General features: G+C 43.5%; 1 protein-coding gene across 1 annotated transcript in view; it reads right to left on the bottom strand.

Moving 5' to 3' along the window:
* Positions 1 to 15,847, bottom strand: part of tnr (tenascin R (restrictin, janusin)) — a gene marked incomplete at its 5' end in the record, with an annotated part of 203,904 nt that overhangs the window by 174,128 nt on the left and 13,929 nt on the right. The window contains one exon of the mRNA XM_080439872.1: positions 5,184 to 5,248. Within this exon, the coding sequence (XP_080295998.1) occupies positions 5,184 to 5,248 (65 nt within the window). The remainder of the gene's footprint in view (positions 1 to 5,183; positions 5,249 to 15,847) is intronic.

Here is a 15,847-nt window from a genome sequence, read left to right as displayed (position 1 = left end):
GAGGGAACTCTTGCGATGTTATGCAATGTGAGCACTTTGCCAATAGCCTCGAGATGTCTCCAATCCATGTACAAGTTCTGTAAGTGCCGTAAACAAACAGTTTCTCATGGCACGATCAATGGCTCTCAATTCAATGGAAAAGCATAGGCTTTCCTATTCATTAGCTATCCTCGTTCCACACACACACATACAGACAGACTGGTTTGATGATACACACACACACACACACACACACACACACACACACACACACACACACACACATACAAACATGCACACACAGATGTCACAGAGATCTGCGGTCCTGTGACTCTTGGCATTCAACGGAAAAGTCAAGTTGTGCACCAGCACAGAGCACTGCTAAAAATCAATGGGCATTTGCAACAATCAATGGCTGGGATCCTATGAGGAGTAATTAGAAAGGCAAACTGCACCCTTCTCCCCACTCCTCTCTGCCCTTTACTGGTGCAAAACCCACACATAATATGTGAGCTGTCTCGCTGTACGACCAGAGTAGTATTATAAATAATGAGCTTAATTTGTATTGCACCTTTCATACCAAAGTAAATTAAAAAGAAAAACAGGAAACATAGATTAGCGACATAAATCCTAGCATCCCTATTCTGGGCATGTCATGACAAGCGAACATTCTGTGAAAATAGGTGAATAGCAGCAATCACAATACAAATTGTACTACAACAGAGGTACAGAGGCTTGTCAATGCATTTAACACATTTTTCTTTCATGCATAAGCTGGTAATTAAAGATGAGGACGCATGCAAAGCCATAGACTATAGGGTTATGTATGAGTTACAGCTTCAGCTTTAGTTACAAAAACAGCATTTTCACGCCACTTTCACATCAATATAGTGTCTGAGTTCCCTCTTTATGTGTCGTTGGCTTGCTATTAACTTCTTCTTGTGCTCTGATTTGCACAGTCTGAACAGCCAAACAGAGAGCTCTCTACTCACCAACAACCTACGGTGCCTAATGCCAATTCAACATTGCGCAAAGTTGAGTGATCGGACCCCACTAATGGACGACTACCACCAATGATGCGCAACACACTGCAAAACCTATGGCTGATTGTCGGTCACAGATACTCAACAACAGCACGATGGCCTGACATCGGCTTGGTGTGTCAGAAGCTGAGCCTTAACCACAATAACCCTATCGTGCCTATTCTGGGAATGTCATAGGTGAAAAAATTGTAGAACTACAGGTTCAACGTGTTCACTGCGACTAGTTGTGAGCCTTTAGATCAGCTATTTTCCACAAAGAGACGTGGTGTAGAGGGGGGAAAAGAGGGGGCCAAGTACAGACCACCCTGGTCAATCAAATATATAGGGTTCAAGTGGTTATTGGCCCTCGAAGGAGCATGAAACAATAGGCCGTCTGTGATGTAGGCCAGCCCTAACCTCTTGAGAGCTTTATAAACAAGTAGAAGGACTTTACAATCGACTCTGGAAGACACATGGAGCCAGTGTAGTCGAGCTAAGACTGGAGTAATGTGTTCTCTCTTTATTGTTTTTGTTAGTAGCAGAGTTCTGAATAAGCTGTAACCTTTCAATGGAGGCTTTAGTAGCCAATTCAACCTATAGGAATATTGTACAGTATTTATTTGAAACAATATGTGTTATGAATGTCAGGAAAATCAGGGCAATTCTGACTGTTGTGCTGCATTTATTTCCAGCTATGAGGGTTGTTCACTCATGCTGTCTAGCTGAGAAATGCCTTTGAACCTTTTTAATCTCATGGTGAATTGAAAATCATGTGTGCTTTAATTTATTCCCATAGGGATTGCCACATCTCTTTCTCTTCACAACTTATTAAAAACCTCTCTCCTGCCAACCAAGGAACAACTGGGAATTCTGGGCCCTGTGACAATATTTGACGTCCCCAAATGTTTATTAAGCAAGACAGGGTCTAATAGTGTGGTTTCCCTGTGGATCTGTGAAGAGATCATATTGATGAGGAGCTCGCCTCCTAGGAGCCATGCCGTAAAAATAAACATTTACCCTGAAAATCTACAACATGTCCATAAGACTGCAGCAGGTGTTTATTTGTATGGCATGGCTCTGCAGAAGTCTGTCTGTGTGTGTCGTGTGTGTGTTGCAAACTGCTGGACCGATCAGCGCCAAACTTTGTATGCCAAAGAAGTACCTCCACTATTACATTTAATAATTATGTTTTCATGTTTCATACTTTTGGAAATATTGACATTTTATTTTATAGTGGAAGTCAATAGGGCTGTGATCACGATGAAACCTTGCCCAAGTCATAGATATGTCATAGATGACTTATGACTAACATCGTAAAGGACTGATGTCACAGGCTGGCCACATGAAATCCGAGATCCACACTGGAGCCATTCCCATGTGGATCCCAACATGATTCAATATTTGCTAGTTTTTTGTTTTGTTTTGTAGTCAGGCCAAGCCTCACTACACTGGTATGTGAGATATCAGAATAATAATAATAATGTTATCATTAAAATAAAATTACATTCAAGGCAGGGCTGGTTCTATCTCCAGGCTATATCACAGGGTGGTTTAATCTGCTGTGAGACTCATTTCTGGGCAGTGTTATTACAAAAATCAAACTGGTCCAGTCTAACATCATAGGCTTTGGCTTCTCTGAGCAGGTCAGACAGGTTATTGCAAACCCTAATTGTTTTGTGAATCAAATTTACACTTTTATATTTATAGTCATGCTAATTTCATTGCTTCACATAACTGCTGAACACCGGCCTTGTTGTTTTTATGTTCTAAATTGCTTTTTTTTCTCCCTTGCATCTGGCTCTAATGGCTTAAATCTCTCTGAATCGCCAAGTTACACAAATAGTAATTCATTGTTAGAGCTTGTGGTGAACAGCCCATTCATTGTCTGTGTGGTTATACTGTATGTGAAGTAGGCTGTTAGTGTATTTAATGCATTGGATGACTGCTCATTAGGAAAAGGTTATAGGAAAGGAAATGTGTGGGATGAGAGACACTTTCTCTATTCTCTATGGTGATTTCAAATGTTTGTTCCTTTTTTGTCCGTAACTTGGTTCACGATTCCCCTCTCTCTCCCCCAACTCTCCCTCTCTCTACTCTGGCTTTGTTTCACTCACCCTCCCCTCTCCTTTGCGAGTGCGTTGCAGTAGCTAATATAAAGAACGACACACAGGCAGACACGCTCAAGTCAAATGAATAACAAACAGAGCTGCGAGGCAGACTGAGCAGCATGGAGGCGTGTGTGAGCCCTCATCTGCCCTTGAGGGGGTGTGAGGAAACCTGAGGTGTGTCAAAGAGTAGCATTTCACAACAAAGGCCCTCGACACAACCTGAACGAGTGCTAATGTTCCTAAGGCCAAATGAGGCTACCCATGTTTCTACATTACATGTAGAAAATGGAAATTGCATAAAGCAGATACAGTATGTGGCAAACTCTTGAAATGAAAGGACCATTTGACAAATTATCAAAGCTTTGACCAAACATTGTATATATAAACTGTTTTTTTGTTGTTTTTTTTAACATTTTTAGTCAATTTTGGCAAAATATAGCAAGGTTAAGAAGTCATTGATGCTTAAATTCCATTTGTAAATCAATCCTTTCTCCTGGGACTATGTTCAGTAGGACTTTTCAAATAAATCTGACTTTAAAATGTATTAAAATGCAACGATAAAATCTGCCAAACAATCCACACAGTGATTTGTTTAGTTTTTTGCTGAATTACCGATCATAAGTTGCTGCTAATTGATTTTCACACCATGCTCAAATGACTGAAATCCAGTGGCTTCCTCGAAAGTCTAACAAATTGTATGCTTTGGAAAATGAATGTATATACTGTTTAATACTACGATTCACCCCCCCCCCCCTATTGTATTGTATCTTATCTTGTTTTTCATCATCTTCAGGAACAGTCAACACTGAAAGAATAAGTAACCAGATGCAAACAACAACGAAAATAGGCCCCGGTTTAAGAAGAGAGCTTTAAAATGCTTTAAAGAAAGTGTTTTGGAGAAAATGGAATTAAGAGTCCCTGAGGAGTCAACTACTTAGCTAGCGTTTGTACTACATGACACAGTAATAATCAAAACATCCAGGATTTGAATATCGTCGCTGCCGGGTGGAAACCTTGTACAGTACGTCTAAAACGTTTTATTATTATTTATTCTTTTTAAAATAAAATAGTGAAATCAGCCAATCTACAAGCTCGCAACGTATCGCGACGCATTGTGAGCTTGTAGATCTGCTATTTTCACTACTTTTGTGCGACACTCTAGTATGACGAAGCAGGGCATTAATATACGAAATAACGCACTAAGTTGAAATATGGAGATACAAGGTTTCTGCCCGACAGCAACGATATGTTGTTGAATGTCTTCTACCTCCTCTTTCAATGTACGCTTGAAAAAAGAAAAAAAGAAAAAAGAAAAGAAGTAGCTGCCTTCTCAGTTACAAGAGGGCAGGTGTTAAGCACCTTGACAAGACTGGTTTGTGCAGTATATACCTAATTGTATCCCTTGCATGATCACTGCATTGGCATTATAACAATTGTTATAATAACAATTATACTATTCACACTGATGATGATGGCCGTGCATACATCTCTGATTACCAACCAGTAGGACCTGATTAGAATGATGATTAGCATCATTATAATGATGAGATTAGCCGGCAGCACAAGTGCTTTATGAAACGGAGAAGGCCATGGCCCTTTGGCCCTTGGTGCGTGTCTCTCCCTTGGTGCGTCTCTCCCAGTCCCATTGTGCGAAAACGGATAGTTTTTCAAGGGCAGTGAAACGGCATATAGCACACGTCCACCAGTGATTGGAAAAGCTCCTTCTATAACAGCTCTGATGCTAATTCAGCTAAAGAGTGTACCCAGAGACGAAGACAGACAGAAAATGGCTCTAGGCCTATCTAATAGCTGTCTAGCCTCACCCGACATAGAGACTCATGGCTGTGAATCATGATATAAAAGGCCTTCAGGACACATTAAGCACAGTGATAGTGTAATTGGTCTGCAGCCGACCTTGCAAAAGGATTCCATTCACTGAGCTCCAATTGGAACAATCAAGTAACGCAACTATGCGGAGAAGCGATACATGTCACTGGTGACCTGTATGAGAACATGTGCACACATGTATGTGTGCACCCAGTACACGCGTTAACGTTTGAAGTTGGTTGCTCACCTTGCGTGTGATTCGTTGTTTCTCGCCGTATTTCTTCAAATTGCAGCTTTTCTCCTTCTCAGCACCTAGCCAGCAAAAAGAGAAAGGGGGAGGTTACAGAAACACACTTTCACGTTCGGTAGGATGTGATGGTGTACATGCAAGTGCCTGTGTGTTAATTGGGTAATTTTGTCCTACTAGTGCCAGTATTAACTGGGAAAGAAAGGACACTCATGAAACCACTTGAGATATGAACCGTTTGTGTGTGTGTGTGTGTGTGTGTGTGTGCGTGCGTGCGTGCGTGCGTGCGTGCGTGCGTGCGTGCGTGCGTGCGTGCGTGCGTGCGTGCGTGCGTGCGTGCGTGCGTGCGTGCGTGCGTGCGTGCGTGCGTGCGTGCGTGCGTGCGATTCCCTGCAAGGGGCAGAGGTGAAAAAGTATCAAGCCACTTGAACTCGCCCGATACACATACAGTGCATACATCTCTGATTACAAACCAGTGGGACCTGATTAGAATGATGATTAGCATCATTATAATGATGATGAGATTAGCTGGTAGCACGAGTGCTTTATGAAACGGAGAAGGCCATGGCCCTTTGGTCCTTGGTGCGTCTCTCTCTCTCTCTCTCTCTTCATCTCTCTCTCTCTCAGTCAGTCAGTCACACAGGCACACAATCACACACAAACAGTTTCTGCCACACCTGCCAGCTGCTCTCAATGGTTTTGATTGAACTTGGGACTTGGGGTCTCAAGTTCATTTTTGAGCAGGGTGAGGAAGAGAGAGATGGAGAGAGTGAGAAAGCAAGTGAGATAAAGAAAAGGAGAGAGAGAGAGAGAGAAAGAGAGGGAGAAGCATTAATTAGAATTCTCTGAATACACCATCTTCTATTCAATGGTGACAATGTGTTTTTCCACCTCAGTCTCTTTACAAGGTCAGCTTTCAGCCTCAATTAAATATTTAACCTTTCTAGAGAAAACAAGCATGTGTGTGCACACGCACACATGCACACGCACGTACACACACACACACACACACACACACACACACACACACACACACACACACACACACACACACACACACACACACACACACACACACACACACACACACTATAACATTGAGACACACATGTACAGCCAAGTCACAAACAAAAGTGCACCAAATAAAACAAGAAGATGGTTTCATTAATAGTATTATATTATATTTTTGGTAAATGTGGCGACTGACTCATTTATATATCTTGGTCATCATGGAAGAGCTGATAAAAAATACGTAAATAAATAAATAAATACATAATTAATTAATTGATTAATTAATTAAACAAACATCAAACCCAGACATGTCAACTGGAGCGGCAGTAGAAGGATGTTCCATATGGGAACATGGCAGCGGGATCATCTTAACAGAGAGAGGCGAACAGCCTAGTTGAGCCCGACAGATGTTCTGCTGAGTGACAGTCGGCTCTTCTTGCACAGTTAACTCCTCTGTGTTCATTTAACTCTGAGAGTGTGCAAACTGGAACGGGACCATTTGGTTCCATTAGTACGCTCTCTGAGTCAAATCGACACTCAGGACTTTACTGTGTAACCGAGGCAAATGGAAATGTACTGAGGCACGCTCGCCTAAGTGGAATTAAGGCAGAAAAGTCCGTAGGAATCCAAAGTGGGATTAACTGGGCAGGGGAGGGCAAGGTTGCAGTGACTCGGACACGGTTCCTTGGTGCCCGTGTGCAAATAAGCACCCACACAAAAGCAGTAAAATCCTCAGTGTTAATTTAACTGGCGTGCTGCTATGACCCTCGTGGGATCAATAATGGTCTGTCTGTCTGCCTATCTATGTTGTCTATCTGTCTGTCTATCTGGTAAATCGTGCATTTACTGTATCCAGTAGTGCAGGGGTCTTCAAAGTTTTTCAGGCCAAGGACCCCCTAGCTGAGAGAGAGATGAGAGACCCGATACCTATAGAAATCATCCCATTGAAAGGGGCTGTTATCAACCTTAGCGGCGTGCCTCGCTAATCATTCGATTTTAGGCATTTTAGGTAGGCACCTACTGGACCATAGCTATGATAACGGTAATAACAGCCCCATTCAATGGGATGAGAACGTGAAGATCGGGTGGTCTATCTCTGAGAGTGTATCAAATGTAAAAAGCCAATATAGATTCCATTTGGTTTTGTGTGTGTGTGCTCGTGTGTGCAGTATCTGCGTTCCTGTGTCAATCTGAATGTTCTTGCACACAAATACATGTACTGTAACACATGCATGTGTGGTGTACATGTACATGTACTGTGTATACTGTACCTTTATTGTCTCACTGACAAGACTGTCAAGATGGGCAAGGCGCCCAGCAAATCTGTTAGCCCACACACTTGTTTGCTTCTGTTCTTTCACTCATAATAGATGAAGAGAGCCGTTTGCCTCCAAAACCACTCAGAGACAAAGGACTAAATACAGGAATTTACAGATGGTGATTATGAATTGTGAATACTATTATGAAGGGGGAGAGAAGGAGGGATTCTGGCTGTGGCACTGGGACTGGAACACATCCGCCTGCATCTGCCATCACAGCAAGGGACAGGAAGAGGCACAGACAGAGAGAGAGAGAGAGAGAGAGAGAGAGAGAGAGAGAGAGAGAGAGAGAGAGAGAGAGAGAGAGAGAGAGAGAGAGAGAGAGATGAGGGGGTGGAGAGAGAGAGGAGAGAGAGAGAGATGAGGGGGGAGACAGAGGGGGTGGAGAGAGAGGGGAGAGAGAGATGAGGGGGAGAGGGAGAGAGGGGGAAGAGAGAGAGGGGGAAGAGAGAGAGGAGCGAAAGAGCAAGAGAGAGAGAGAGAGAAGAGGGGGGAGAGAGAGGGGTGGAGAGAGAGGAGAGAGAGAGAGAGAGAGAGAGAGAGAGAGAGAGAGAGAGAGAGAGAGAGCGAGAGCGAGAGGGCGAGGGCGAGAGGTGATTATTCTTTCACAGGAATCAATTCATCACGTCTTGCTTCCTGGGGACAGCAGACTGTTGAGAAGGGAGAGGGGGTTGGTGGGGGTAAGAGGAATTGGAGAGGGGATAGAGGGAAGAGTGAGCAAGGTAAGATGAGAGAAAAATAGAAAGGAAACGCGAAAGAAATTAGGCAGGAGAGGAGAGGAGATGAGAAGAGAAGAGAGTGGAGTGGGGGAGTGGAGAGAAGAGAGTGTGGGTTTTTCACAGTAGCCAAACCCTTGAAAACATAAAAATGCAGTGGCATGCCTAGCATCCATATCTCAGGGCGCCACCTCATTCACTCCTCATTGCCACAGGAATCTGGCACAGAAAGCAATCAACAGCTGCTGCAAGGGCCACACTTCACACAAGTACACTCCTGTGTGGGTTTGATGGCAGCTATCAACAGTCTAAAAAGCCTGCCCCCCCTCAGCCACATGCACGTGCGCGCACACACACACACACACACACACACACACACACACACACACACACACACACACACACACACACACACACACACACACACACACACACACACACACACACACACACACACACACACACACACACACAGTATGTGTAACTCTGCTTCCACTCTGCCAAGGTTGTGTGTCTTTGTGTGCACATGGCATGGAGACCAAAACACAGACTCATGCACGCATGATCACAAACAGCTTGTCCAAATCACTTTACAATCATGTACCAGTTAGGATAGGTAAATGCAGGGGGAAATTACAGGTGTGTGCAAAAATACCCCAACAACAACAGTGTATGAGAAGGAACAAATACCATACAATTCTTGAACCTTGTGTCTGCTTGTCTTGTGAAAGGTGAACGGTTAAATGCATTTCTATGATGTATATACAATACAACACACCATCCATGGATATCCATTAGCAGACACAAATACAAAGCAAACGGGTTGATGGTCTGGTCGTGTACAGGCTACTTCTGTTCTGACACACCCACTACCTTATGTCTGGAAGAGAGGACCGTTTTCCTCCCATCCTACTACAAATGCACCAAGTCTTTGCACGTCTCTGCATATGTGCGCGCGTGCCTGTGTGTGTGTATCTGTAGTTCACGTATCTCGAGAACCATCCGACCGATCGACTTCAAAGTGTGTGCCAAGGATCCGAGAGAGTGCGGCCTTGAATTGGTCGGATAGACGGATGTCCAGAACCGCCAATCCGACCGATATGCCCGTGTATAGGGATATATGGAGATCCTGTTGTCAGAACGCCGATCTGACCGTTATGACCAATGTGGGCAACTGGGCATAAAGGGACAAGGACAGACAGATGCAGAGATATGGTGTGTTTACTGCCGTTACATAGCAACAGGTACAGCTGTGCCCTGTCACGTGTCACAGTATGGCGATTTCACAGCTTTGTCTTCACGTCGTATTGGTATATCGTTCTGACCTCATGTGGTCCGACAAATCTTGGGGTTCCCTGGCACAAAACCTTTTCAGATGGGGGTCCGCGGCCAAATATATATATATATATATGTTACAGGGAGATTGGAGAACCAGGGAGATTGAAGAAGGAGCGCTTGTTTTCAGGCAATTCTGTAAAACCAACGCTAGAGGGCAATGCAAGCCAGACTAGAGGGAGGGTGTGTGTGTGTGTGTGTGTGTGTGTGTGTGTGTGTGTGTGTGTGTGTGTGTGTGTGTGTGTGTGTGTGTGTGTGTGTGTGTGTGTGTGTGTGTGTGTGTGTGTGTTTATGTGTGTGTGTGTGTGTGTGTGTGTGTGCGTGCGCGTTTGTGCGCACGCGCAAACGCGTGCACACACACACACACACATGCACACACATGCGCACACATATGCACGCGCCCGCACACACACGCATTGTTTTAGTTTCTCCCTGACACACACACACACACAGTGATCCATGAAAATAACTATTCTGTCCCTATCGGTTCACAACTCGGACGGCGCTGATTCGACTAGCAGAGCATCGGCCGGTCAGCGCGGGCACTCGCGCTTCCTCGGCCTCAAGCTCTGCTGAGTCGGCGCGCCTCCGTCATGGACAATAACTATTATCACGTGTGCGTGTGAACGCGTGTTCAGCGTTCCCCTAGCGTAGCTTCCTGGTTGCTACTTGGGGGGGAACAAGAAAAGACAGGTCTGTGTCGCATCAAAGCCCCGCCTCGCCCCGAAGCCCCGTGCCTAAAAACGAGCGCTCTGTCTCCAATCTCCCTGTGACATATATATCAATTTGGGGGTCATTGGCACAAAACAGTTTGAGAACAATTTGAGAACCACTGTGCTAGAGGATTACTGGAGTGTGTGAGCATGACGTTGGCAGGTGTGCCATTTAACACAGCCAACAGGCATGTTTGTGTCTTATTCAGAAGACTGGCATCCGTTCTGTTTATTCTGTCACCGACACAGCAGCCAGCAATGGAAGGGGTGGGGGGGCAGCCACCAGCCACCGTCTGTTTGATGAACTGGACTTGTGATCCCCCCCCCCCCCCGAACTGTTTATTGTACATATTTTTTCTACCCGTATTTTTATTTTTGATTTCTACCCGTTTATATGATGTTTTTGCATAGTAGTGTATATTTGTCTGTCATTAAATGTTTCGATGAATTGAGTACAAAGGACCCCAATGGAAACGAGCCATAGTGCTTACTTGGTTTAAAATCCTCTTAACGGACCTCGTATTGAACACTTCCCTGTGCTTGTCTTTGCAAACTGTTAATAAAGTATTCAATCAATCATTACAGATTATCAAGTAAACTGCATTTAGAGACAATTTGGAGGAACTAGGTGTTACCTGTGTTTCGTCACTGCCGGGTAGAAACCTCATATTTCCGTATTTAAACGTTTTTACGGTTTGTTTTTTCCCCCCAAAAATGAATGCCCTTCGTATAACAGTGTCACTCAAAAGTAGTGAAAATAACCGACCTACAAGCTCACACCGTGTCACATCATAACGGGTTATGAGCTTGCAGATTGGGTATATGTGGGTTTTTATAAATATTAAACCAATGAAAATTATTAGAGCTTATGACTAAATAATAAATACATTGGATCCATTGGAAGGCAGGTTCTTTTTTCCGTTTCCTGAAAAGTAATGGTTTGGAATGGCATGCCAGTTTTATGCCCGTCAGCGACGTTTTCTGTTTTGTACAATGGGGGGGATTCTGACATATAGGATCCAGATTGTTGCATTCTAGATGTAGCTTGACAGATGAAATTAAGTCAACAGCACAGAGGGCCTGTTGGGAAGCCATGCATAATGAAATTGTATTGTGCTTGATGCCTATGTATCATGGCAATTAGATTAACACACGCCTGTGGCTATGTAACGCTTACATCTCCCTGACAATTCACAATTTAATAGCGACTTACCAGTCGTGTTGTAATGAGTGAACTGTCCATGGTCTTATAACCTAATTACATCTGGCACTGGGTGTGAGATGAAAGCATTTTTTCCACCACTAAAATGCAGACTTGGTGATGCGCCAAGATGTATAAGACAGATGCCAAACAGTTGTTAGGTGACTTGAAATTTCAATTCACCGCTACTCTGAGCGCAATCACTATGGCTGTAGCAGAACATGTTGATTTGGCTGCAGAAACCATATACAGAAAAACAACATTTACCCTGGTGTCCTTATTTCAGGCATGTCATTATAGGCAAAAATGTTCAAGGATGTTAAATTGAGAACATTTTTCAACTAGAAAAAGCTTATCCTCGGAGCAGATCTCCGCCAGGCCGGGTTGGCTACCCAGGGCCCACACATATTGGAAGTTAATTATAGCCAATCGGAATGGAAAGTAGAAAATCTACCCGGAGATAATGTGTACAATGGCCGAAAATCGAGTCTGGCACAAATGGCCGTTGCATCATGATCAAAGGAATCCAGGTTGCATGAAATACGATTTATATTATACGAGTTATAGGCCAAAACGTGAAGAGACCTGTTATAGCACCACCATGAGTGGTGAGTGTTCCTTGGCCTACTGGGAGTGTGCACTGTAAGTGCACGCGAAGTTTCATGGCAATCGGACACTGCATTCATAATTTGTGTTATTTTGCCTAGGATTCTGCTCAGCAGGTATACAGTTAGTATAGTTTTATTACCATTTCAACGGGAAGCAGAGATATCATAACATATTGTACACAAGTTTATTGCTCATGAAGTGCAATTTGACCAAGTAGAAAAAGTAAAACGACAGCACAATTGCACCTTGACCTTTATTCTTTTTAATCGCTATGTCTCTTTAAATGCCTTTTCATGCCTTACAATAAAGCACTTTGAGTTGCCTATGTGTATGGAGTGTGCTATACCACTTTTTATGTTGTGAGCTTGTAGATCGGCTTTACGATGTGCGACACCGGGGCACAACTAATTACAAATCCGGCTTTAAAATCATTCATGTTAAATTAATAAAACATGTTTAATAAAATAGAAATGACTATGTTATTATTTTCTACTAAATATAATATACATTATTCTGTTGTGAGGAGGTGGGGTAGTCCTTGAGGATTGTTTGAAATATGCAAGTGGTCCAGAGTTCACAAAAAGGATGAGAACTAAGGTGCTAATAATAAACTTTGCCTTGCCTGCAATGGCAGACCTTTCTCTCGTCTTTCTCATCCCCGACCTCTCCACCTCATCCATTCACTCTCTCCTCCTCTCTGTGACACTCTGTCACCCCCCACAGTGTTCTCTCTTATTCATTCACGTGCCACCTTCATCATGCACCAGATGAGTCAAAATGTCACCTCGCTGCTCTGGCTGGCTCCATAGGTTCTGTCACGCGACCAGCTTCCATACTATCTTTCCTCATTACAGAGCAGGCTGCCACCGCCTGGCTTAACCCCTTCAGACCGGGAACGCATCTGTGTCATTTTAAGATTTCTTTGGCTATTCAAAAATAGCAGATCTACAAGCTCATAGCGCGGCACAGAGTGGCGCGCTATGAGCTTGTAGATCTGATTCTTTGAAAAATCGTGGAAAAGTCGTGCAAATCTTTGAATATAATTTTAAAGCAAACATTTCTAACTCCGATCTGTGCTTCTGGGGGTCCCTGGAACAATATATTTTGAGATGGGGTCCACGGCCAAATACATATTATTTTGGGGGTTCTTGACATGGAAAAGTTGGAGCACCACTGATATACAGTAGCAACATATTGTTAGGATTTAGAAAATATTTTTAGATATGTATTTAGCAAAGATTTGAGTCACAAATGTGTACTTTAAAAATATATATGTTCAAAGTTGGCACACATATTCAAGATTTTTCAAAAATAGCAGATTTACAAGCTTGTATATCTGCTATTTTTGAATAGCCAAAGAACTCCCGCCCGGTCTTAATGGCTTAATGTCCCCGTCCCCGGCCCTCAGGGGGGTCTTTCGCACCCCGGGCCCGGCGTATGTCATTTTTATGAGCGCTGCTTTGGCCTCCGTTGGGCTCGGGCTGCCCATGCGCCGAGCCTAGAAAGGCAGAGTAAATCTGCCAACTTTAATTAAAATAGCTCTCCTTTTGTGGCTGGTGCCTTCTCTCTCCCCCCCCCCCCCCCCTCCTCTGTCGTCCCTGTCCCCGGTGACATAATGGTGCTGGGAACTTCCTTTCCACAGAGCTGACTCAAAAGGGAGTGACCCTCGGAGAGAATAGAGGTGCGTTGCACTATTTTATGATGAGTTAGCAAGAAACGGCCCCCATCACCCCTTCTCTTCCTCTCTTTTCTCTGTTTGACCTGGTTTACGGTGTAGAAATGACTTTGGGAAAATGATTTCTTTGATCGGGAAGCGTGCATACTGTAGAAACCATAATTATGGATGAATAACTGGATTCAATGAACAATTACAACAGTTACAGTGGGTTATTGTACACAGAGGGCCACTCTGTGGAAAAGAGTGATTTCCTATTGAATGTGGCGATAACTGCATCCCCATGCAGTCTTTCAAGGTCTCTTGTCCTTCCTAGGAGTAATAATGACTTTGTGAAGACTGATCAATGGGGCCCATTCATGTCACTTTTGGAAAATTGTTTGGGGACTCACATTGGAGCCATTGATTGGTTAATGTATGGCTCACATCTGGTCTGAGCATTAAATGAATCCAGAGCCAGAAGAGAAGAGAAGAGAAGAGAAGAGAAGAGAAGAGAAGAGAAGAGAAGAGAAGAGAAGAGAAGAGAAGAGAAGAGAAGAGAAGAGAAGAGAAGAGAAGAGAAGAGAAGAGAAGAGAAGAGAAGAGGAAAAGAGATGTGTTGCAGCCTTGGGTGTTTTAAGTACATCTATCACCATGGAACTGTAAATGTGTCCCTAGAAAATGTTAAAAAAAGGAAAGCAGACCTTCCAAGAAGATGACCATTCACCACTTACAGAATGAAAAGACCTTGTACCTCAGAAACAGACATCTGTACAAAGTCATTATTGTTCCTCCTCTCTCAGCTCCTCACATTTCTCTTGTCTTCTCTCCTCTCTCTTTTTCTCATCTTCTCTCACTCTCATCTTGCCTCATATCCCCTAACCCAGGGGTCTTCAACGTTTTTTTTTTTTAACGTTCAGTCATTCATTCTCATTTCAGAGATTTTCAGAATGGGCGTGTCTGAACAGGCCATTTCAGAACAGCAATGCAAGTGACATCACTTGCATTGCCATTGCATTGATGCTGGCCAGACAGAATTGCTCAGTAGCCCCCCCCTGCCCAACAGGACGTTTTGGTATTGCAGCTGAAAGTGCTGTATAAGCCAGAGACAATTGACTTGGGATGAGTATATCTGAGTGATGATTTAGGCTCAAACCTTTTGAAAAAGGTTTGAGGGACATACACCATATGATATTAAATATCAAATATTTGTTTTAAATTCATGGTGTAGATCCTTTAACAACTCTTTGACTGCGGACGACGCGATAACGCGTCAAGTGCTACTTTGTCCAGTTGGCCGTCGACGCGTTTGACGCGCTGGACGCGCGTTCATTGTTTAATCTCTGATTGCGCTATGCTGCTTAATATTCAATGTTATTTTCGAGTTCCACTTACTTCACCCACATCTTCATCCGGTTTCATGACCTGGATTCCGTTTCCGGTTTTTGATTTTTTTCCCCCGGTCATTTTCGTCCAAAATAGGTAAACAAACGGTTTTTCACACGGTATAACAGACAAACGGACAGGTTCTCTTCTATAATCTATGGTCTGGGTGACGATCAGTCATCGCCGTCGTGTATCACATCGTAATTTTGGCCGATCAGACAATCTGGGACTACGTCACATCCGTTTTCATGTTTTTCCCTGTCTAATCTCCCAAGAAGGGTGACAGTGACCCAACGACCTGATCAAGCTGTCATGTGCTGCTCTCTAGTGGCGGATTTGTGCTGTGCCTTTAAATTATGTGTCTTTAAATTATTTTCATGAAAAAAATTCAAAATATAAAAATAAAAAAACACGAAAATTGCTGGCACTGGGGGAGTACTTTATGAAAATACTCTGGCAGTCAAAGAGTTAATGTGTATTTTCAGATATTTTAAAAGGCAATACTTAATATGAAAGGTGAAAGGTCCTAACCTTTCACTCTGTACTTAGTTTGCTCTTTTTTCCCCTCTACACCAAACCTCCTTGCCGAAAATAGCCGATCTGCAAGCAAGGTGTTGTGAGCTTGTAGATCTGCTATTTTTATTCTCCTCAGAATATGGATGCTAGGGTTCAAGTGGTTGAGTAAAAAAAAAGTTGCTGTCACACCCCCCACCCTTGGCG

This window comes from Gymnoscopelus braueri, assembly GCF_963280865.1.
Source record: "Gymnoscopelus braueri genome assembly, chromosome: 10".
Lineage (NCBI taxonomy): Eukaryota > Metazoa > Chordata > Actinopteri > Myctophiformes > Myctophidae > Gymnoscopelus > Gymnoscopelus braueri.
Note: the sequence above shows the minus strand (reverse complement) of the source record. Positions and strands in the feature narration are given on the sequence as shown.